This window comes from Chiloscyllium plagiosum, unplaced genomic scaffold (assembly GCF_037043375.1).
Source record: "Chiloscyllium plagiosum isolate Xiang-an unplaced genomic scaffold, Cpla_swu_hap1 HiC_scaffold_49, whole genome shotgun sequence".
Classification (NCBI taxonomy): Eukaryota; Metazoa; Chordata; class Chondrichthyes; order Orectolobiformes; family Hemiscylliidae; genus Chiloscyllium; species Chiloscyllium plagiosum.
In genome coordinates this window covers 10,768,315-10,791,614 of record NW_028270187.1, presented here as the reverse complement: position 1 = coordinate 10,791,614, position 23,300 = coordinate 10,768,315, and the positions used below count along the sequence as shown (strand labels likewise).

At 41.7% G+C, this 23,300-nt stretch overlaps 2 protein-coding genes and 1 long non-coding RNA gene across 7 annotated transcripts; 1 reads left to right on the top strand and 2 right to left on the bottom strand.

The window, feature by feature from the left end:
• Positions 1–698: 698 nt before the first annotated feature.
• On the bottom strand, positions 699–1,177 carry LOC122544545 (histone H2B 1/2-like). Its single transcript, XM_043683860.2, has one exon. The coding sequence runs from the start codon at positions 1,175–1,177 to the stop codon at positions 797–799; it is 381 nt and encodes a 126-aa protein (XP_043539795.1). The 3' UTR covers positions 699–796.
• A 1,624-nt stretch (positions 1,178–2,801) lies between these two features.
• Positions 2,802–20,274, bottom strand: LOC148135526 (uncharacterized). 5 transcript variants are annotated; one of them, XM_087984564.1, is made up of 4 exons: positions 19,979–20,274; positions 19,318–19,399; positions 11,143–11,244; positions 2,802–3,940 (listed from the first exon to the last, which is right to left on the bottom strand). In XM_087984564.1, the coding sequence occupies exons 1-4, from the start codon at positions 20,025–20,027 to the stop codon at positions 3,802–3,804; spliced, it is 372 nt and encodes a 123-aa protein (XP_087840690.1). In that variant the 5' UTR covers positions 20,028–20,274; the 3' UTR covers positions 2,802–3,801. The 5 variants fall into 5 exon arrangements, 4 of the variants coding, with proteins under 4 accessions (XP_087840690.1, XP_087840692.1, XP_087840689.1 ...); XR_015755062.1 differs by lacking the exon at positions 2,802–3,940 and adding an exon at positions 4,448–4,850 and having other exon boundaries at positions 11,143–11,218; XM_087984566.1 differs by lacking the exon at positions 2,802–3,940 and adding an exon at positions 4,448–4,850.
• LOC148135527 (uncharacterized) lies at positions 15,955–19,394 on the top strand. The gene is made up of 3 exons (XR_015755063.1): positions 15,955–16,159; positions 16,427–16,498; positions 18,248–19,394. It is a non-coding gene; the product is annotated as an uncharacterized LOC148135527 (long non-coding RNA).
• Positions 20,275–23,300: the final 3,026 nt, after the last annotated feature.

Genomic DNA, 23,300 nt, shown 5'->3' with positions numbered 1-23,300 from the left:
TTCCAAACAAAGGAGGATTTTTTTACCTGAATAATGAAGTACAAATAACTGTGGAAGTTCAAAAAACATTGACACTCATGTTAATTTACTTTTAGTTTACAAACGTATAATTCACACGGTCTTACTCTCCCTCATTTGCCGATCTGTATCTGATCTTGAGAGTGGGTTATTTTCTCAACCTTGAGAAGAAGCTGAAACAAAACAGGCCAAACATTGCAGTCTGCAACCTGCCTTTTCTTTACACATTTCCGTACCACCCCGATATGCTGATAAAGCAGCACACAGCATTCTTCCGGCTCAGCATTCAGGGCGAACATGTTTTTTAAGACGATATTTTAAGATTCAGCAAAAGCTCCACGCTTCAGCCCGGAAGCTGTGTTGGAGTTCTCTCTGTTCTGTTTGAAAGTCTCTCACCGACAGCAGGAAGATTTATTTTGCATTGCGAAAAATCGGATCAAACCCGTGCACTGGAAATGTAAAGTAAATCAGAAGAAAAAATGCATCAATCGTGAGACGGAAAGACGTGGGCATTTGTCTGCCAGGGGTGAACAAGCAAGATGAAAAATGACTCACTGGCGCCTGATCTGCACCCTCCATCCCTTTCGCGAATAATTTGCAAAATACTTACTAATACAAAAACATAACACGAGAAGTTGAAACGACTTATCAAAAAATCACATGGAAACTAAAGTAAATAATTCTTAAAATGGTTCTGCTGTCTCAGGGAAGTTGTAGGTGGCTCTTATAAGAGCCTTTGGGTTGTGGATGTGTGTTTGTTTCAGTACAATGCGATCCCTCACTTGGAGCTGGTGTACTTGGTCACCGCCTTTGTTCCCTCCGACACAGCGTGCTTGGCCAGCTCCCCGGGCAGCAGCAGCCGCACGGCGGTCTGGATCTCCCGGGAACTGATGGTGCTGCGCTTGTTGTAATGGGCCAGGCGGGAAGCCTCCCCCGCGATGCGCTCGAAAATATCGTTGACGAACGAGTTCATGATGCTCATGGCCTTGGAGGAGATGCCGGTGTCGGGGTGAACCTGCTTCATCACTTTGTAGATGTAGATGGCATAACTTTCTTTCCTGGTCCTTTTCCTCTTCTTGCCTCCCTTCGTTGGCGCCTTCTTTATGATTTTCTTCGCGCCCTTCTTGGAAGCTTGCTGTGCTTTCTTCTCATCAGCCATGACGCCGCTCACTTTAGACATAGAGTAAGGGAAAGGGACCTCGGAGTTCCCTCTTTATAGACTGACGGCGTCAGCAATGCTAATGAAGGATGGAGGAAAGCTTGGCTCCTGATTGGGTAGCTTACACAGAAAAATGCCCAAACATTGAGTCTCTCTGATTGGTTAGTGTGAGATCCCATGTGGATATGCAACGCCATGTAGAGTGCATGGTGATTCTGTTCCTGTCAGTCTGACTGAGGGAGATGTGTTTTGTGTCTGTGATACAGAAAGTGACTGTGGTATTGGCTCGGTTTCCTTTTACTTGTTGTTGTGCTGATGTGTTTCTATCTCCGCATGTCTGTTTCTGTTCCTCTGTATAGGCTGGAATTAACACAGAACTTGTCACTATGTGGAAAAAAACTCATCCATTCGAAACTGCGATTACATTTTTTGTCAAGTTACACGTACCACTGGAACCTGACTGAGAATGTTTTCTACACTTGGGGTTGATGCATCTCGTTCTCAATTGCACGGAGTTGAAGAGAAATGATAAGTTTCTATGTAATAATTTTCTTGAGTCACGAGTTGAGTCACGTCTTGACTGTGGGATGAATATATTTCTGAGACCTTGACTGATAACTGTGGGCCCAGACACGTATCGATAACTATGTGCTTTGAAAGTACGTGCAGTGTAACTGAACCACGTTGCTGCACTTTTCAATTAGGCGTCTTGCTGTTTCATGCAGGGATTTATAACATTTCTCAGTCTTACGCGAATGCCTGTTAACCAGCAACTGTCAGCATACTATATATATGCATCACTTTAACTTTATATCTGTCATGTCCATATTTACACATTTTGCATTAACTCAACATCTGTCCAATGAGGCTCTGGTCCTCCATCTAATAGTCAGTGTTATTCCAAGACAGGTTTTATTCCATAACCATCAAACACTGATGTGAGCGGTAAAACGTTACACTATTTGTCAGTCACTTGGAAATATTCCTCCAATCTGTGCCCCCAGGAGAAAGTGATCTCTGCAGATGCTGGGGGTCAGAGGCTTATGCCCAAAACGTCGAGATGAAGGGCTTATGCTTCAAACAACGATTCTCCTGCTCCACGGATGCTGCCTGACATGCTGTGCTTTTCCAGCACCACACTCTCGACTCCAATCTGTGCCCGTCTGTTTCTGGGATGTATTCTTGTAAACTCTATTTCACAGTCTTAACATGTCAGTATGTTACTGGACTGTAACTCAAACTTTCTGAAGTGTACCTTGTTGCTTTACTCTGTCGGTGTCAATTTGGAAGTACCAGGTACCACTTTGGACAAACTCAGGTAGGACTCACTGCCCTCCACTTCCAAACCCTATGAATATTAGCTTCTGCAAAGTGAAGTTGGGTTTGTAGTTATAACTGCAGCATTTTGGTAAAGGATAATACTTTGTACATTGTTACTGACAATATCTGCAATGTCACTGCAGATGTTACATTGTTTATGCCAGTTATAGCTAATGAATAGTTGTATTATATCCTAACAATGTATTGCTTTGCAATTGACTCAGTATTTCATTCTGTAACTGCCAGTTTATTGTTTCTAATCTTGTATTTACTCAGTTTCAGTCAATCACTGGCATGACAGAGAGCAAATATCTCAGCATCTCAAAGTTTCTGACTCCATTCTTGATACATCAGGGTAACTTATAACTGAATCAATCAGTATGCGATCTGTGAGCACACGCATATCAGTAAAGTATATGGTGAATGATGCTGCAGATTCTGTAGTTATTAATTTCTTTCAATCTTCTGTCACTTTAAATACCTCAAAGCAGAAGACCATAAGAAGCATGAGAATTCTGTGACATTTCTATCTGCCTGTGTACTCTGTCATGAGAACAGATCACAAAGGCTTTAGTTATGGTCTTCATCTCATTTTGATGTTTAGTGCCCATAACCAAGACTTCCTTGTGTATCAAAAAGATATATGGCTACATTACCATAAATTAAGCTGGTAACTCAACCCTAACTGCTCTCTGTGGAACTGAACAAGGGGAGAATGTTCTGCATTGCTTTCTTAGACAGAAGGCTTCCTGTTCAAAACTGTGTCCCTTACTTGAGATTCTCTATGAGCATTGACATACTCTCAGCATCAACTCTGTCAACTCCATTCAGATCTTTTTCTTTGCTCGGAAGGTCATACATTGTTCTTCAAAACTCCAATAAGAATATACCCAACCATTTTATACGTACAATGAGAGCTTATGTATCAATCTGCAGCTCTAAGCTTCTGCTATGTGAATATGTGAGTACAGGTATCACCCTCTCCCAGTAAGTTTGTGCATACTTGAGTGAAGTTATCACCCTATACCTGTTGGTTTCTACTGTGTGAATATGACAGTTTCTAGTCTGTAAATGGGATAGTTTAATCAATCGTCTCTGTCAGTTTCTGCATTGTTAAAATGTGAACGTAGTTATCAATGTCAACCTGCCATCTTCTGCGAAGTGAACATGTGGGGATCCATATTGAAATATACCTGTTGCTTTCAGCGACAGGAATACATGAGTTTCGTTATCATTCTTTTCCTGTGAGTTTCTTCAATGTGAATGTATTGGTGTAGTTATCCATCTGTACTGATGAAGGGCTTTTAAACAAAATGTCGATTCTCCTGCTCCTTGGATGCTTCCTCACCTGCTGTGCTTTTCCAGCACCACACTCCAGACTCTAATCTCCAGCATCTGCAGTCCTCACCTTTGCCTATCCATTTGTACCTGTCAGTTTCTGATCTGTGAATATGGAAGTGTAGTTATTGATCTGTCCATCAGTTTCTGTAATTTGAATATGACTGTCTAGTTATCTATCTCTCCCTGTCAGTTTCTGTGATGTGAAGATGACAGTCCAATTATCTATCTGCCCCTGTCAGATTCTGCTGTGTGAATATGAGAATGTCATTACCAGTCTTTACCTGTCAGCTTTTGCTATGTCAATGTGATTTTAGTTATCAATCTGCCTCATTAGGTTCCAGGTGAATGTAAAAATGTAGTTATCAATATATACCTGTCAGACTTTCCTCTGGGATTATGTGAGTGTATTATCAAAATGTACCTGTCTGTTTCTGCAATGTGAATGTGTTTGTGCAATCATCAGTCTATCCCTGACAGCTTCAACCATATGAATGGATGAGTGCATCTGTACCTGAAAGTATCTTTACCTGTCAGTTTGTATTCTGTGAATAAGTGAGTGTACTTACACATTAGTCTCTGTTAAACATGACACTTGCAGAAACTGTAGGATCTCTTTTTACTTCAAATCTCTGTTGCTCAACATGAATAAGATTTCATTGATTGCCATCCATATCAGGATGGCATGGTGGCACAGTGGTGCCAGGGACACAGATTCAATTCCAACCATGCTTCATTACCTGTGTGCAGGTTGCACGTTCTGCTCGTGTCTCCATGGGTTTCCGCTGGGTGCTCTTGTTTTTCTGCATGGTCCAAACATGTGCAGGTTTGCTGGATTAGCCATGGTAAATTGTCCTGTAGTCTTCAAGGATGTGCAGTGTCAGTGGGTTAACTATGGTAAACGCGGAGTTATGGGGATTGGGTGGGGTCTACATCTAGGTGGGATTCGCTTTGGAGAGTTGTTGTAGAGGGATGGGCCAAATGACCTCTATCTGCACTGGAGAAATTCTATGTACTGTAAATGAAAGTGAGACTTTTTAATACTAATGTCAGTCTCTGACAGTGTCGAGCAGTTTGGACAATTTCCACAACTTTTATTCTATGGTACGGTTTATGATTGTAAGTTATATTCTGAAGTGCATTTTGAATTTATTGTTCACATGTTTAGAACAAGAACACTTTATGAGAGCTTTTTCATTGTGTCCAATTATCTCTGGGTATCTGTCTGAATGTGTACCTTTTCGGGTCAATATTTCATTTCCCTTTAGACCACTTGAAAACAAAGTACTTATTCAGTCATTTTGTCAGAGATGTGTTCTGTTTTCACTTTGTGGAAACAAATTAAATTGCGATATTTGTTTCAATCTGACACTTGGCCTGCTATCTAATTCCTCCAGTCTGGACAAACAAAATTGATACATGAATTACATACAGTCATAGAGTCAGACGGCAAGTTTAAACCATGGTGAGATAATTGGATGAATACTTAATCTGAATGTTTATTTCCTTCTTTCCCTACTAAACTGGAATACATTGTGATGATGCAATAGGGGGGTTCAGTATTTCTGAATGAACAAGTGGAGTTTACTTTTTGACCAATGTGATACCATGCATTTAAATTTGATTAGACGTTCACTTGTACACTGGGACAGACATATTTCACTCTTACCCTGTCCTGTTTAACTTAATTAATGAAATGCTCGCTCTCCCAACCATGTGATCCTTGCAGGCATGATTCTTCTATTTTTGCCAATGGACCGACTAACCTGACAGTATTTCTGGACTTTGCAAGTTATTCTATACTTACTCTGTGTTGGCACGATCTCATTCTTTGTTGCATCCAGAAATCAGTTGCCTTCACACCCTTCATTACATGAATAAGGACAATAACTGGCACAGTCAGCAACTGTTTGCTCTGCCCTTCTATTCACTTGTACGGCTTGTGTACTTGGGAATTACTATCTACCAGTCAGTCTGTGCTATTCAATGAGACTGGTCCTTCAAAACTCTGCTCAGATGTGACAGGCCGCCACAGAGTAGAGCCACATTGTCTCGTGAAGAACTTAGACACTAAACTTTAATGTTGACTACTCAGGCTGTTCTCCATTGTGTATACACACTTATTTTATATATAAAAAAGAGTTTTGAAAGGAACAGTTATGACACAGGGAGGATGCCCATACTCACTTGACCCTACTTCAGTCTTCCTGCATTGTGTTATTGAACAGTTTAAATGTTTGCTGTAAAGTGGACAGCCAGTTAGTAGAGTAGGACAGGAGAGAGTTCTCAGTTCATGTTTACTGAAGTGAATGGGAAAGATCTTATTTTCTGTAATTGTTTGTATCTGTAGGATTCACAGACAAGTAAAACTGTAACACATTGCCACAGAAATGAGTCTGTGCTGTTCTTAAAAGTCAAGGTGGGAAAAGCAATGGACTTTTGCAATTCTGATAGTGCGGAATTTAACTGGGAGTAGTGATATCAAAGTCTGGCCTTCAGAGTGTCATACAGTTATACAGCACAGAAACAGGTCCTTTGGTCCATGCTGTTAGTGCTGACCAGAGATCCTAATCTGACTAAGTCCCATTTGCCAGCATTTGGTCTGTCCCCCTCTAAACCCATCCTATTCATGTACCGATCCAGGTGCCTACATAAGTTTGTAATTGTACCCACCACCTCCACTTCCTCTGGTAGCTCATTCCATACAAGCACCACCCTCTGCAATGATAAAGTAACCCCACACGTGCTTTTTAAACCTTTTCCTTCTCACCTTAAACCTATGCCCTCTATTTTTGGACTCCCCAACACTAGAAAAAAGACCTTGCGTATTCACCCTCTCAATGTCACTCATGATTTTATTAACCTCAATAAGGTCATACCTCAGCCTCAGACGGTCCAGGGGGAAAAAACAACAGCCTATTTGGCCTCTCTCCATAACTCAAATCCTCTAGTCCTGGGTAACAAAATATACTGATGGGAGTAGTGCAGTTGATGTAGTTTACATGGACTACAGTAAGGCCTCTGTAGGAGCATAATCCCCGACCAGAGATGAAAGACTCAGGAGGCAGGCAGGATTCAGGCAAGTGGTAGGTGTTTATTCAAGAAGAAACCGGTTAATGCAGGGAGAGGACCAAACAACCTTCCCCTGAGACTGGCCTCAGTAGAGAGATCCAAGGCACACTCTGATTTTACTATTAAAAAAAGCAGTATTTATTGTTCACATTCTGTGAACAATCACAAACAATGTGATTAATATGTTCTTCCCTCTTACTTTGCAAACCCTATCCTATGAGACACCTATTCAATGATGGGCATCCATTGGACAGCTCCAGGTTCACATGATCTCAAGGTGATTAGCAGATACTGTAATCGCTCGGCCTTGGGATCTTTCTACGTATTCTATTTGTTCACATTCCAGAGTTACTTGCTGTACTCCTTCAGGTTTCTGTCAGTCTAGCTGATCTTGAGGGACATCCTGAATGCTGTTATTCATTGTATTTAATTTTAATCCATTGCTTCTCTTACCCCCAAAATCCTTATTATATATGAAGAAAAAACAAAAAAAGTTAATTTTGCACTATTTGCTAAAAATTTGTAATTTTAATTTCTGTTATAAAGTTAGTTCAAATGTGTAAAGTCACACAGTTATGAAACTGAGTAGTATAAGATAACTTTAGCTGTTGCCCCCTCAGTTGTTTTAGGGGATTAATGGGCTGTATCTAACATCTGGTGCCTGTTCATTTACTGGCACAATTCCATTTCATTTAATGTGGCTGGAGTTACTCGTTTCTCAGACCTTAGGTCTGCTTGTCAGAACTGATTCGAATGGGAACAGGCTGGGTCTTTTTTTACTGTCCTCTGAGTGGCTTGTTCAATGGTATCATTATGTCTTACTGTGTGTGAACAGGCTGATGTGCTTAGTTTCTGCCATTGTCTCTCACGTCCTACTGTTTAATTCTACTTTCCACTTATCGGTCAGTTTGTGTTAACAGATATGGGAAACTCTATTCTGGCAGGTACAGGCCACCCCGATAGCCTTTGACAAAGTCCCATATAAAAGACTGGTCGAAGATTGGTCTTGGAGTCTTAAGGACTCCTGAAGAAGGGCTTATGCCCGAAACGCGATTCTCCTGTTCCTTGGATGCTGCCTGACCTGCTGCGCTTTTCCAGCAACACATTTTCAGCTCTTGGAGTCTTAAGCAAACTGGATCTGAAATTAGCTTGCAGACAGGATGCAAAGTGTGATGGTGATGGGTTGTGTTTGTGATTGGAAGCCTGTGACCAGCGGTGTCCCACTGGGATCAGTGCTGGGACACTTGCTGTTCATTATGTACATTAACGACTTGGATGTGAATGTAGAATCTATAATTACTATATTTATAGATGATATTTTAGTGTGGAAGTGCAAAATGTGTTGGTGCAGGCTTGGAGGGCAAAGGGCATGTGACTGTGCTGTACTGTTCATTCTTCTTTGACATGAAAATTGGCAGCACGGTTGACAGTGAGGGGGATGGTCTCAGGCTACAATATGAGTACAGCCGGCAGAACAATGGCTCTGATATTCCGGATAAGTGTGAGATAATGCATTTTAGGAGGTCTAACAAGGGAAAGAATTACACTCCTGAGGGAGTACTGAGGAACAAAGGGACCTTGGTATACAAGTCTATAGATCCCAGAAGGAAACAACACAGGTGGACAGGCTACTGAAGGAGGCATACAGAATGCTGGCCTTTATTACCTGAGCTGTACAATTTAAAAGCAAGGCACTCTTAAGACAACTTTATAGAACATTGATTATGCCACAGATGGAATACTGTGTGCAGGTCTGACTGCCACCCTATCAGAAGGATGTGATTGTACTGGAGAGGGTGCAGTGGGTTGGAAAGTCACCGTTATGAGGCAAGACTGGATAGGCTGAGTTTTGTTTCCTTGGAGCAAAGGAGGCTGAGGGAGGATCTGACTAAGAATACCAGATTATCAGAAATGTAGGCAGAGTAGGTTGAGAGAATCTTTCTCCCTATGACCAATGTGTCTAAGTCCAGACAGCACAAGTTGAAGTTGAGGAGAAAACAGCTTAGAGGAAATGTGAGAAAAATATTTTGACCCAGAGGGTGGGTAAAGTTTGGAACGTTCTGCCTGAGAGGGTGGTTGGGTACTCTCACAGCATTTAAACAGCATCTGGATGTGCCTTTAAAAAGTCAGGGTATAGTCAGCTAGGGGCCAAGTGCAGGTAAATGGGATGAATGCAGTTTGGTGTTTATTGAACATCATGGACATGGTGGGCCAAAGGGTCTGTTTCTTTGCTGTACTCTATATCTCTATAACGTCCTTGTAAATCTTTACTGTACCACCTCAAGTTAAACAACATCCTTCCTGTAGCAGGTTGATGAGAATTGTACACAATCTCCTAAAAGTGAATTCATCAATACCTTGCACAGCCACCCGATGACCTCCCAACTCCTACACGCAATATTCTGAACAATGAAGGCAAGCACGCCAAATGCCCTTTTCACCACCCTGTCTATCTGCAACTACTTTCATGGACTTGGAGGTGGCAGTGTTGGACTCGGGTGGACAAACTGAAAAATAATACAACACCAGGTTTTCGTCCAACAGGTTTATTTGGAAACACTAGCTTTTGAAGCACTGCGCCTTCATCAGGTGGTTGAAGAAGGAACAGTGCTTTGAAAGCTAGTGCTTCCAAATAAACCTGTTGGAGTACATTCAAGGAAATCTTCACCGGCATACTGAGGTTTCTTCGTTAAGCAACACTCCCCAGTGCCCTACCGTTAAGTGTGTAATTCGTGTCTTGGTTTGCCTTATGAAAATGTATGTAAACTAAACTACAACTGCCACTCCTCAGCCCACTGACCCACCTGACAAGAGGTATAGTTAGTAAGTATGCAGATGACACCAAAATTGGAGTGTAATGGACAGCGAAGAAGATTACCTCCGATTACAACAGAATCTTGATCAGATGGGCCAATGGGCTGAGAAGTGGCAGATGGAGTTTAATTTAGATAAATGTGACGTGCTGCATTTTGGGAAAGCAAATCTTAGCAAGACTTATACACTTAATGATAAGGTCCTAGGGAGTGTTGCTGAACAAAGAGACCTTGGAGTGCAGGTTCATAGCTTCTTGAAAGTGGAGTTGCAGGTGGATAGGATAGTGAAGGCGGTGTTTGGTATGCTTTCCTTTATTGGTCAGTGAATTGATTACAGGAGTTGGGAGATCATGTTGCGGCTGTACAGGATATTGGTCAGACCACTGTTGGAGTATTGCATGCAATTCTAGTCTCCAACCTATCGGAAAGATATTGTGAAACTTGAAGGGGTTCAGAAAAGATTTCCAAGAATGTTGCCAAGGTTGGAGTATTTGAGGTATCGGGAGATGTTGAATAGGCTTAAAGCTCTTTTCAGAGGGGTAACCTAATAGAGGTTTATAAAATCACGAGAGCTATGGATAGGATAAATAGACAACATTTATTCCCTGGGGTAGGGGAGACCACGAGAGGGCATAGGCTTAGGGTTAGAGGGGAAGATTTAAAAGGGATCTGGAGGGCAATTTTTTCAATGTGACGTAGTGTGTGTATAGAATGAGCTGCCAGAGAAATTGGTGGAGACTGGTACAATTACACCATTTAAAAGGCACTTGAATGGATACAAGAACAGAAAGGTTTTAGAGGGATATGGGCCACGTGCTGGCAAATGAGACTGGATTAGTTCAGGATTTTTTTTTTTACAGATTACTTACAGTGTGGAAACAGGCCCTTCGGCCCAACAAGTCCAGACCGACCTGCCAAAGCGCAACCCACCCGGACCCATTCCCCTATATTTACCCCTTCACCTAACACTAGGGGCAATTAGCACAGCCAATTCACCTAACCTGCACATTTTTGGACTGTGGGAGGAAACCGGAGCACCCGGAGGAAATCCACGCAGACACGGGGAGAATGTGCAAAGTCCACACAGTCAGTCGCCTGAGGCAGGAAATGAACCCAGGTCTCTGGTGCTGTGAGGCCGCAGTGCTAACCACTGTGGCATCATGCCACCCACTATCTGGTTGGCATGGATGAGTAAAGCCAAAGTGTCTGTTTCTGTGCAGTATAAATCTATGACTATATGGCTGTGAATAATAACATTTATTGGAAATGGAGTGATGTGCATGGAGAATGGAGAGAGATTTTAAAAATTGTAATTCCTTGTTGGTATTTGATTCTGTTTGAAATTGAGCTGAATGTGCATCTAATTCAAACTGCTCTGTGACTGTGGAAAGGATGTTCTTTGGTCTGACAACGGTAACATACCTGCTGTTTGTTAGAAGGAACTGATCACACTTGGCTTCGCCCCGAGAGAATGTGTCTTGGTCCGTCAAGTATTTGTCTGGAGGAAGACAGAAGAGACATCGCCTGTAAATCAACATTAAATTTGACAGTATTAAACCGGTGAATGCAACATTCATTTAATAATCATTAGGCTGTTTTTCTTTCAAACCGGCAAGTCCAACTGAACTACAGGTCTGATTCTATTCTTGGCCTGAGCTGCTCTTTGTCTGGTGATTGTAATAAAAATATCTATACTAATTCACTGAGAACCAGATACTAACCAACACCTCCACAATAGGGCAAATCAATACAAGTGTGTATCTGGATCTGAGAGTTTCCTTATCAATCCATACCTGTCTGTTCCTGCAAGGTGAATGTGGGAGTACAGCTGTCAACCTGTCCCTATCAGTATAAGCTGTGCAAATGTGAGAGTGAATGTAGTTATCAATCTGTCCCTGTCACAATCTGGTAAATATATTTACATTTTGGCATTGCAGAGACTGACAGGGACAGATTAATAAATACACTCACACATTCACATAGCATTAACTGACAGGTATGGATTGATAACTCAACTCATATATCCACACAGAATAAACTTGCAGGACTGGTTGTCAAATATATTTTAAATAAATAAAATCAGTCCCTATGTGTTTCACTGATGGGGATGTGAGGGTTTGGTCATCAATATGTACCTGTCAGTTTCTGCCCTGTGAATGTGAGAGTTTACATGCCAATCTGTCCTGAACAGTTTCTATGTATCTGATAGTGTATTATCAACCCGAACCTGTCAGTTTCAGCTATGAGAACGCAAGTGTCATTATCAGTATCTACCTGTCAGTTTTTCCTGTATAAATATTATATGCAGTCATCAAATTGTACCCATCAGTTTCTTCTGTGTGAATGTTGGTATTGATCTCTATTTGTCTGCTTTAGTGATACCAATGTGTGAATGCAGTTATCAAACAGTACCTGTCAGGTTTTGCTATTTGACACCAGAGTGTCTTTGTCAATCTGTTTCTACCACGTCAATTTGAGAGAGTCGATACCAACTTGTCCCTGTCAGTTTCTTGGTTGAAACTTTATTGCTGGAACAGCACAGCAGGTCAGGCAGCATCCAGGGAACAGGAGATTCGACGTTTCGGGCACAGGCCCTTCTTCAGTCATTCCTGAAGAAGGGCCTGTGCCCGAAACGTCGAATCTCCTGTTCCCTGGATGCTGCCTGACCTGCTGTGCTGTTCCAGCAATAAAGTTTCAACTTTGATCTCCAGCATCTGCAGACCTCACTTTCTCCTGTCAGTTTCTTCCCGGTCAATATGTGAATACAGTTACTGATCAGTAATCATCAGCTTCTGCTCTGTGAATGTAGGTGCATTAATCAAACTGGAGCTGTCAGTTTCAGCGATGTGAATGTGGGAGTACAGTTATCTTCTTTGTCAAAGTGAGTGTAACTCAGTCTGTACCTTTCAGACTCTGCTGCGTGAATACATAAATATAGTTATCAATCTGCAGCTGTCAATTTCTGCTTGGTGAATATGTCTGTGTAATTGTCAATCTATCCCTGCTATGTGAATGTGTGAGCTGAGTTTTCATCTGTTGCTATCAGCTTCTGATTAGTGACCAATAGAGTTTAGTGATCAATCTTTCCCTGTCAGGCTCTGTAATTCCAGTATTTTGAGTGTATTTATTCATCTTTTCCTGTCAGTTTGTGTGACTGTAGTTATCAGCCTGTACCCCTCAGATTCTGCTATATGAACATAAGACTGCAGTCATTGTTATCACATGTCCTGAGATAAATTGAAAAGTATTGTTTTGTGCACCTTACAGGTAGATCATCTCATTCAAAGTTCATCAAGGTAATTAGAACAGAATCCAGGATACAGTGTTAAAGCTGCAGAGAAGGTGCAGACAGAGATTAGCATCAAAGTTTAGAGGTCCATTCAAAATCTAACAATAGCAGAGAAGCTGTTCTTGAATCTGTTCGATGGTGTATTCAAACTTCTGTATTTTCCCCCTGACAGATCAGGGTGGAGGAGCGTATAACTAGGGTCGGATGGGTCTTCCATGTTGTTGGTTGCTTTCCCGAGACAGGGTGAAGTGGAAATTGAGCCTTTGGATGGAAGGCTGCTTTCAGAGATGGACTGGGCTGAGTCACAACTCTCTGTAGTTTCTTGTGGTCTTGGGTAGAACAGAAGCCATACTACGCTGTGACACATCCAAATAGGATGCTTTCTGTGGTGCATCTATAAAGACTTGCAAGAGTCTTTATGGACATGCTGAATTCCCTTAGCCATCTGAGGAAATCTGCTTGGTGAACGTCATAGAGTCATCATCATTGATATGCACAGCACGAAAACAGACTCTTCAGTCCAACTTGTCTATGCCAACTAGATATCCCAACCCAATCTAGTCCCACCTGGCAGCAGCCGGCCCATATCCCTCCAAATACTTCTTGTTCATATACCCATCTAGATGTCTTTTAAGTGCTGCAATTGTACCAGCCTCCACCACTTCCTTCTGGCAGGTCATTCCATACAAGTACCACACTCTGCATGAAAACATGCCCCTTAGGTCTCTTTTATATCTTTCCCCTCTCACCCTAAACCTATGCCCTCTAGTTCTGGACTCCCCCACCCCAGGGAAAAGACTTTGTTTATTTATCCTTTCCACGCCCCTCATGATTTTATAAACCTTTCTAATGTCCCCCTCAGCCTCCGATGCTCCAGAGAAAATAGCCCTCGCCTATTCAACCTCTCCTGATAGCTCAAATCCTCCAAACCTGGCAACATCCTTGTAAATTGTTTCGGAACCCTTTCAAGATTCACAATATCATTCCTATAGGAAGGAGACCAGAATTGCATGCAATATTCCAACAGTGGCCTAACCAATGTCCTGTACAGCTGCAAGGTGACCTCCCAACAACTGTACTCAATACTGAATGTGTTTGGGTAATTGTCAATCTAAGTCTGCCAGGTTCTGCTATATGAATATGAGAATTTACTTTTTAATAGTCCCTGTCAGTTTTTGCTTCATGAATGTTTTGTTTAGTTAAGAACCCTTCCCGGTCAGGCTCTGTAATGTAAATGTGAGTGCATTTATCAATGTTTGCCTGACAGAATTTCTTTTGTGAACATGTGAATGTGGTTATCAATTTTCCCTGGTAGTTTCTGTTCTGTGAATATGAAAATGTAGTTATTAATCTCTAAATGAAAACCAAAAGAACTGCAGATGCTGGAAATCAGAAACTAAAACAAATTGCTGGAAAAGCTCAGCAGGTCTGACAGAGTCTATGGACAGAAATCATCGTTAACATTTCCAGTCTAGTTACCCTTCCTGTGAAGAGATGGTAGCCAAGGAAATATTAGATTTTCTGCAGAGGACAGGGTGTGTTGAAGGGTAAGGGAATAAGGTGGATGGATATAGAATCCAAAGAGAGGGAAGAACAGTTGAACAGATAAACTAGTGGATCACAGTCAGACGAGGATGGTAATAGGTATTAATAGAGACTGTTAGTGAGTTTTGGTGTACAATAGAAGAGCCTGTGATAACCCTGTGTGGTGAGAGAGGTTTTGGGTAATGATACGGGAGAGCTCTAGCTCTAAAGTTGTAGAACTCAATATTGAGTCCAGAAGGCTGTCGAGTTCCCAAGCAGAAAATGAGGTGCTGTTCTTCCAGCTTGCAATGAACTTTGCTGGAGCATTGCAGCAAGCCTGAGACAGAGATGTTGGCCAGGGTACAGGGTGGTGCGTTGAAGTGGCACACTACTGAAGCTCAGGGACATTTTTTTTTCCTGACAGAATGTAGGTGTTCTGCACAGTGGACACCCAATCTACACTCAGTTTCTCCAGCATAGAGAAGACCAATGGTAGCTAGGAAAATGCACACAATCAGTTCCAAGGAGGGGTCACTAGACCTCAAATGTTAAGTCTGATTTCCCTGCACAAATGCTGCCAAATGTGTGGATTTTCCAGCAATTTTTGTTATTAATTTCTACCTGTCAGTTTCTGTGCTGTAAACATGAGTGTCATTATCAAACTGTACATGTCAATTTATGCAATTTGAAACACGGAGTGTTATTAATTTGTTCCAATAAGTTTTGATGATGAGGATGTAGTTATTAGTCTTCCTCTGAAATATTCTGCCATGTGCACATGTGTATGATTGACCAATCTGTCCCTGTTATATTCTGCTCTGGGTATCTCAGGATGGAGTTATGAATCTGTATCTGTCAGCATCTTACTTATAAATGTGCAAATGTATTAAGCAGACTGTAGCTGCCAGTGTTTGCTAAGTGTATGTGTTAGTTTTGTGTGTGTGTGTGTGTGTGTGTATTTATGTGTATTTATGTATCATTCTCACCTTTTCATTTTCTGCAGAATGAATCAGTGAGAGCAGCTGTCAATCTCCACTAGTCAGTTTCTGTTGTGTCAAGAGTTTTGGAATTGATCTATACTGGCCAGTTTCTGCTGTGTGACTGTGAGAGTCAAGTACTCAATCAAGTACCAACTACTTTCAACTCTTTTTATGTATGAAAGTTGCTTAATTCTCTGGCAGCCAATAATATTCTAAGAGTCCAATCATCACCAGGAATCTATGGTTGATTGTCAGGAAAACCCATCTGGTTCACTAATGTCCTGTTTGGAAACTGCCATCCTTGTGTCTCCAGACCCGCAGCAATGTGGTTGATTCATAACTACCCCTGAGTAGTTAGGGATGGGCAATAAATACTGGCCTAGCCAGTGATGCCCTCATCTCATGAATGAATTTAGGAAAGAGAATCGTCTGTGACTGAGATTCATTCTGTGATAGTAGATTTTAAGGGTGTTGTGATTGGGCCTTAAACTCTTCTGCATTTTGTGATTTATGACAGAGTCACAGAATTGATACAGCTATTCAGCCCATTGTGTCTGCACTGGGCTGTTGTTCATCTGTTCTCCATACTAATTTCAACTCACTGTTGGGCGTCTGAACTTCATCCACTCACTGCCAGTATCTCAAGGTAAATGCTAACGTGAGATTAGTTCTGCAGTATTCTGCCATTGAATAACTATAGTGCCAGTTTGGTTTTGTATTCAACAGCATCAGGTGGAGTGTGTGAAGCTTTACATGTTGAGTTGTATTTGTTTGTTCTGAGTGTTAGATAAACTCGATCAATATTCACTAACACTTTGTGTATGAGGGATTAATGTTGGTTCAATGTTTACCTTTGCCATGAATCTGAATGTTATTGTTTTCAGATTTTTTTTTTTACATTTTGCGTATGCAGGAGTCTTTATCAGTTGCTGCTGGACACTGTAAAATGTAATATCTAACACTAACTGAAGCGATTAATGGTTTGGTGAGTCAATTTATAACTGTCCATATTTGGAAATACCTGGACCGAAATTTCATTCTTTTTTCCCTTTCTCCATTAACTAGCTGAGTGTGAGTGAGTTTTCTGTTGTGCTGCCAATCTGTATCACTTTAAAGGAGCGGTACTGGCCTTTACCACACTGACATTTTCTGTCTGTCTATCTCCTTATGTTTCCAGTTCTGCATGTCATGATCTGATACACTGAGGTAGGTTTAATTCCTTATAAATCAGTGATTCATTCATGAAAATGTATGGAAATGCTTCTGCATTACTCAGGCCCTCAACCAGAATGGGAGTGTGGATAAAGTGTGTTTGCATCAGCACCAGGCTGAGAGTGAGAACTGAATTAGATTAGATTACTTACAGTGTGGAAACAGGCCCTTCGGCCCACATCGACCCGCCGAAGCGTTACCCACCCAGACCCGTTCTCCTACATTTACCCCTTCACCTAAGGCTACGGGCAATTTAGCATGGCCAATTCACCTGACCTGCACATTTTTGGATTGTGGAAGGAAACCGGAGCACCCGGAGGAAACCCACGCAGACACGGGGAGAATGTGCAAACTCCACACAGACAGTTGCCTGAGGCAGGAATTGAACCCAGGTCTCTGGCGCTGTGAGGCAGCAGTGCTAACCACCGTGCCACCCACAATCTATCAGTATCTCTGATACTTGATACCAATGTGGTCCTTATTCTTGGTTATTGTATTTCACAGTGGTTCAGTGTCGTCTCAATTGAAACATGTCACTTTTGGTAACTGCAAGCACAATTAATTCTTTAAATTTCTGCTACCTGACATGAATGAGGTTTTATCCATTGCCACTGGAGTCAGCTCCCATCAGTGAAAATCTATATCTGCTAATATTTGGCCTCGTGCATAGAGTCATAGAGATATACAGCATGGAAACAGACTCTTCGGTCCAACCTGTCCATGCCGACCAGATATCCCAACCCAATCTAGTCCCACCTGCCAGCACCCGGCCCATATCCCTCCAAACCCTTCCTATTCATATACCCATCCAAATGCCTCTTATTTGTTGCAATTGTACAAGCCTCCACCACTTCCTCTGGCTGCTCATTCCATACGTAGTCGGATAATGTCCAGAGCCTATGTGCTTTAGTTTTAGAGCCCTTAGGATCCATGGATAGGTGAACATGCAACACCTTACAGCAGAAAAGCATCTGTGCTTTTTTTCAGAATCAAGGGGAGAAAAACTATAGTCTTTTGTAATTCCTATAGTGCAGAGTCTAACCAGGAACAGTGGGGATATCAAGGTCTGGTTTTCAGGATGCTATCAATGTTTGCATTGTGACATACTTTACCAATAAATTAGTGATCAGTATTAACCGAATCAATTTGCAACTAAGTGAATACTTCAACTGCATTGCAGCTGACTGAAGACAATGCTTCTTGTGCAGAAAAGAGAATTGGTCAATTCGATTTTATTTACCAATCTGGACAGGATCTGGTGCAAGCCATTAGCAGTATTCTTGCATTGCTCTCTGGTAGGGTGGGGGAAAACAAAAGGTCTTTTATTTTCAATTGGCAGTGAAGAATATTTAAACAGTCAAGTTCAATTTATTGAACAGTCAACTCTTGGTGGTGAAAATAAAGGAGCAGCTTGACAAACTTATCAATTTTAGCTTTTTCTTTCTTTCTGCACTATTGTAAATAGTAATGATCTGATTCCACTGACTCCTTGGCAAAACTTTATCCTGAATTTTTTTTGTAGGTTAATGAAGAGATAGTCAAGATGAATGCAGGGTTCTTCATAGATTTCTTGAAACAAATTTTGAAGGACACACAGAATAATAAGACAAACTCTCTTTCTGGACTGAAAAGAAATCCTACAAAATGATTAAATGGAGAATGGCGTTATGACACAGATGGGGATGACAACTTCTCTGCTGCCATGAAAAATCTATGGAAACGGAATACTCATTGAGTCAACAATTCTAATCCCTTTCAATCAGCTGTGTTGTTATAGACTGTTTTTGATTAGTGCAGACTTAACAATTTGAACAGACATATTCTGTGCTGTAGATCTCTTTGACTAGAGATCTGAATAGAAATCAGTTTGATAAAATGTTTTCTGCTAGTTGTGGTATACATGGATCTTCATCACTGTTAGATGTTGTAATGTGTATTTCAGGATGGTTTAGGAATTTGCAACTATTGTTAGTCAGTCAGTAGCTCTGTGGGAGATAGAATGGTGTGTGCGCGTGCAAGCACACATGTGGGGGTGGGATGGAGATGGTGGTTGTGGGTGTGTACACACGCGATGAGCACTCCCTCGACATCAGGCTTTGGCCCAGGGATTCATCTGGAATTTATATAGTTTAATTGTTGTGTCTTTTCCAGGACAGTGATTTATCAAAAATGTAATTTTGACTTTCTCAGTTACTGAAAATATCAAAGTTTCTTACTGCATCTGCACTCAATATCTTCTTCATATATCCTTGTTGTAACAATGTAACAGCATGACTTGTTTGTTCACCTTGATTGTAACTTTAAAATTGCCTTTACTACATGTGGATTAATGTAATTCCTGAATGTATATTTCATGAGGTTACAGTCTATCCCTCTTCTGATGTTGCAAATGATAACTGGCTATGCATAATGGAATTTATTGGAACTGAGCTGTTGTGCATCGAGTATAAAGAGAAATTTTTAAAAATATTTCATTAGATGTGTCTGACTCTTGGATTGAATGCATACTTCTGGCAATTGAGCTCAATGTGTATCTGACTCAATCCACTCTGACTGGAAAGGATGTTCTCCAATCTGACAACTGTAACATACCTGCTGGTTGGTAGAAGAAGATGGTCACACTTGGCTTTGTACTGAGGAAATATTACATTATCTTGGTCCATCAAACATTTGCCTGGGAGAAGAAAAGAGAGATATCATCATTTCTGAGTAGAAAGACATCAACTGATCAACACAATATTCACGTCATGATCATGATACTTCTGTTTTTAAACTGAGCAAGGTCTGGGTACAAAACAACACTGATCTGCTGCCAGTCTTTTTATGTTTGCGAAGTTCTGAAACAGTTTACTCAGATGAAAGAAAACTAACCAACATATGCACAGCTCCAAAAATAGAATGATTACACAGTTCAATATTCAGCTCCCAAAAAAACACAATGTTGAAGGAAGAACAGCTGGCACTACTATCACATTTAGATACACTGCCCTTTATTCCCCAACAATTCAAAGTCTATTCGCAACAAAAAGTGGGAAACAGAAGCCAAACAATCAATTCCCATCAGTGTTCAGGGGATTATAAACCCCAAGAATGTCCCACAGCAGCTTCTTCCCGCTCTGTCTCCCTCAGCAGGCCCACACACAGCCCGAGAAAGGCCTCTCTCTTCCCCCCAGCCCGCTCACTCCAAGTTCCGGGACCAGTTCCTGCTCCGCTCGGCCTCTTACAAACAGCCCCCGGTTCTCCCTGAACTCACCCCGAATCAATCCCGGTCTCGGAGCCCCCTCTGTGTCCCAGGCTCCCATCCCGATGTGCTGCTGGAAGGAGCCTGCTGTTCCCTCGCTTCCCTGGGCGCTGATCTCTCCATTGCGGTCTGTTTCAAACAAACCTCTTGCACTCACTGAGTAAATGCTCCTCAATGGCAGCGCTGGGGGAGGGCCTCACGCATGCGCTCCTCTGCTCAGGAATAGTCAGCTTTGGGGAGAAATGTTAAAAATCACACAACAGGTTGAATTGGAAGCACACTCGCTTTCGGAGCGTCGCTCCTTCATCAGGTGGTAGTGGAGGGCGCAATCCTAACACAGAATTTATAGCAAAAATTTACAGTGTGATGTAACTGAAATTATACATTGAAAAATTGATTGTCTGTTAAGCCTTTCATCTGTTAGAATACAGTGATAGTTTCACTTCTTTCATGTGTAAATCACAAAACCTTTTTTTAAAACGTTGCATTCTCAGGTTAGCTGTAACAATGGTGATAGCTAGACAATATGGTGAAGGTGTTAGCCCCCTGTGTCCTCTGTCTATGCCATGATGTTTAGATTGATTCTAATCTAAAAAGTGAGCTAACAATCAGCATTGGGGAAGGACTGCATCGCGCATGCGCTGCTTTTCCCACTGATTCCCAGAAACAAACATCAATTGGTCATTTCCCAAAATCCCTTTTCTCCCAGTTTGACCAAAGGAACTGAGGCTGTGGGGGAAAGGGCAGAGAACGTTTCAAGTTGGGACATTGTCTCTTTATGAAGCTCCAATGTCGCTCATCCCCGGGTTATGTTAATAACTCCTCCCTCCGGCTCTCTCACAATCTGATCAGGGGGCGGTGAAGCTGGCGGCCACTCGGCCCATCCACTGTGCCCACCATTCAATAACATCACGTCTGATCTTATTTTAACTGTGGTATGTAATCCTGGTGTAACTCATACACAAATATTAATTCCTTTACGAAAGTAACATAAGTGGAAAATAGTAACACAAATGAAATAAGTGGATCACTCTTACTAAGGCAGAATGTAACTGTTGGAGAGAGTCTTGCATCACAGTGTTAGTCCCTGTTTCTGGTTCAGGAGGCGTGTGCAAAAATCAGACCTGGAGCAGGGGTGTGCAATAACGTCTCTGGGCCTCGATTGAGTGTATAGCGGACAACAGATGTTCGTGTCAGGTATGCTGCAGACAGAAACCTTGTGATGTATTGTATGCCACAACGAGAGACCCCAGATGTTTCTGTTTATTCACTCTGGGGACGTGGACATCGCTGGCTGAGCTTCGCATTTATTCCCCTTTGAGCAGGCGGTGGTGAGCCACCTTCTGTAACACCTGTTGTCCATGTCCTGCCTACAATGCCATGAACAGGGAATTCCAGGGTCTTGATCAAGCGACAGTGAAGGAAAGGGGATATATTTCCAAGTGATTATGGTGTGCGGTTAGAGAGAAACTTGCCCTCTATCAAGTTGATGCCTCCCAACATCAACTGCATTTAACTTTTCTGATGGAGGCTGCCCTGAATTTGGAAAGTTTTACAATTTACAAAGCTTTAGTATTACTTTTGTAAACTTAACAAAACTTTAGGGCTCTGTGAGATAATATTTGATCCCAAGAATAGGCATACAACTTGGGAAGAAAATAAACAGACAAACATAAAGCCTGGGAACAATTTAGAATTCAGAGCAGAGATGACCTAGGGGTTGCAGTAAAAGAGAACCTCACTGAGATATTTGTCGAAAGAGGAGGAGAATTTCTTCAAGGTAGCATCCTTACAAGAGGATTCGCAGTAAGTTTAGAATCAACTTTGTGGACTTCACCAGCTTCCTTATTCCCCTCCCCCCACCTTACACCAGTTCCAATCTGCCAGCTCAGCAGCATCCCCATGACCTGTCCTACCTGCCAATCTTCCTTCACATCTTTTTGCTCCACAATCCTCTCTGACTCCACCTCCATCCACCTATTACACTCTTAGCTACCTTCTCCCCAGCCCCACCCCACTCCCATTTTTCTCTCCACGCTGGAGGTTTCCAGCCTCATTCCTGATGAAAGGCCTTTGCCCGAAACATCAATTTTCCTGCTCCCCGGATGCTGCCTGACCTGCTGTGCTTTTCCAATACCACACCAATCTTGACTCTGATCTCCACCATCTGCAGTCCTCACTTTCGCCACAATTTAGAATTCAGCAAACAATGAGATAAAGGGCATTGATTAAGAAAGAGAAAATGAGGACTGGAGCAAGCTTGCAGATGTTTTGAAAAAGAAACTAACTTAAAGTATTGATAAATGTGTAAAGGGGAAATGGAAGAAAACAGGGGTTGGTGAACACAAAGATAGGTCTCTTACGATCAAAAGGAGGAAGTCTATATTTGGGAGCAAAAATGGCTATCCATCCAAATATGTAACTGTTGTTCTCTGATCACAAAGGACAACACAAATGATACACCAGGAATGTTGGGGAACACAGAGTTCAGTGAGAGGGAAAAACTGAAACTCATCAATATTGTTTGGAAAATTGTGTTGGGTCAATGGATAGGATTGAAGCTGGGAAACAGCAGGGCCTGGTCATTCACATCCCAGAGTACTTAACATAGTAGTCACAGAAATAGTGAATGGTCATGTTCCAAGATTCCATAGACATTGCAATATTTTCCACAGATTGTTAATTAGCTAATGTAACCAATCTATTTGAAAAGCAAGTTAGAGATAATCTGGGTATTATAGGCCACTCAGCCTGTCGGAAAAAATTACTTGCAGAGTATCTGCAGAAAAAAAAGATTGGGACCAAACAAAGTCAGCATGGATTTGAAGGGCCTGTTCCTGTATCACAATGTTCTATGTTCTCAGCTTGGCAAATCTGCTGGGATAGAGGTGATAAGCAGATGGCGTCATTCGGATGTTTCCTTTTACAAAATCCCACAAAAAATAGAATAAAGAACATGGTGCTGAGATGGATTTTAAAAAAAACTGGTTGGCTGAAAAAAAACATGTAGAGGGAATAAATGGATCATTTTTTCGATGGCAAGCAGTGACGAGGAGTCATGGCAAGAATCATTATTAGAATCCTACATTTCACAATATAGTCACAATGATTTAGAAGAGGAAACTAAATATAATATCTCCAGATTGACAGATGACATAAAACTGTTTTTTTAGATTAGATTCCCTACAACGTGGAAACAGGCCCTTCAGCCCAACTAATCCACACTGACCCTCTGAAGAGTAACCTACCCAGAGCCGTTTCCCTCTGATTAATGCATCTAACACTATGGGCAATTTACCATGGCCAACTCACCTGACCTGCACATCTTTGGAAT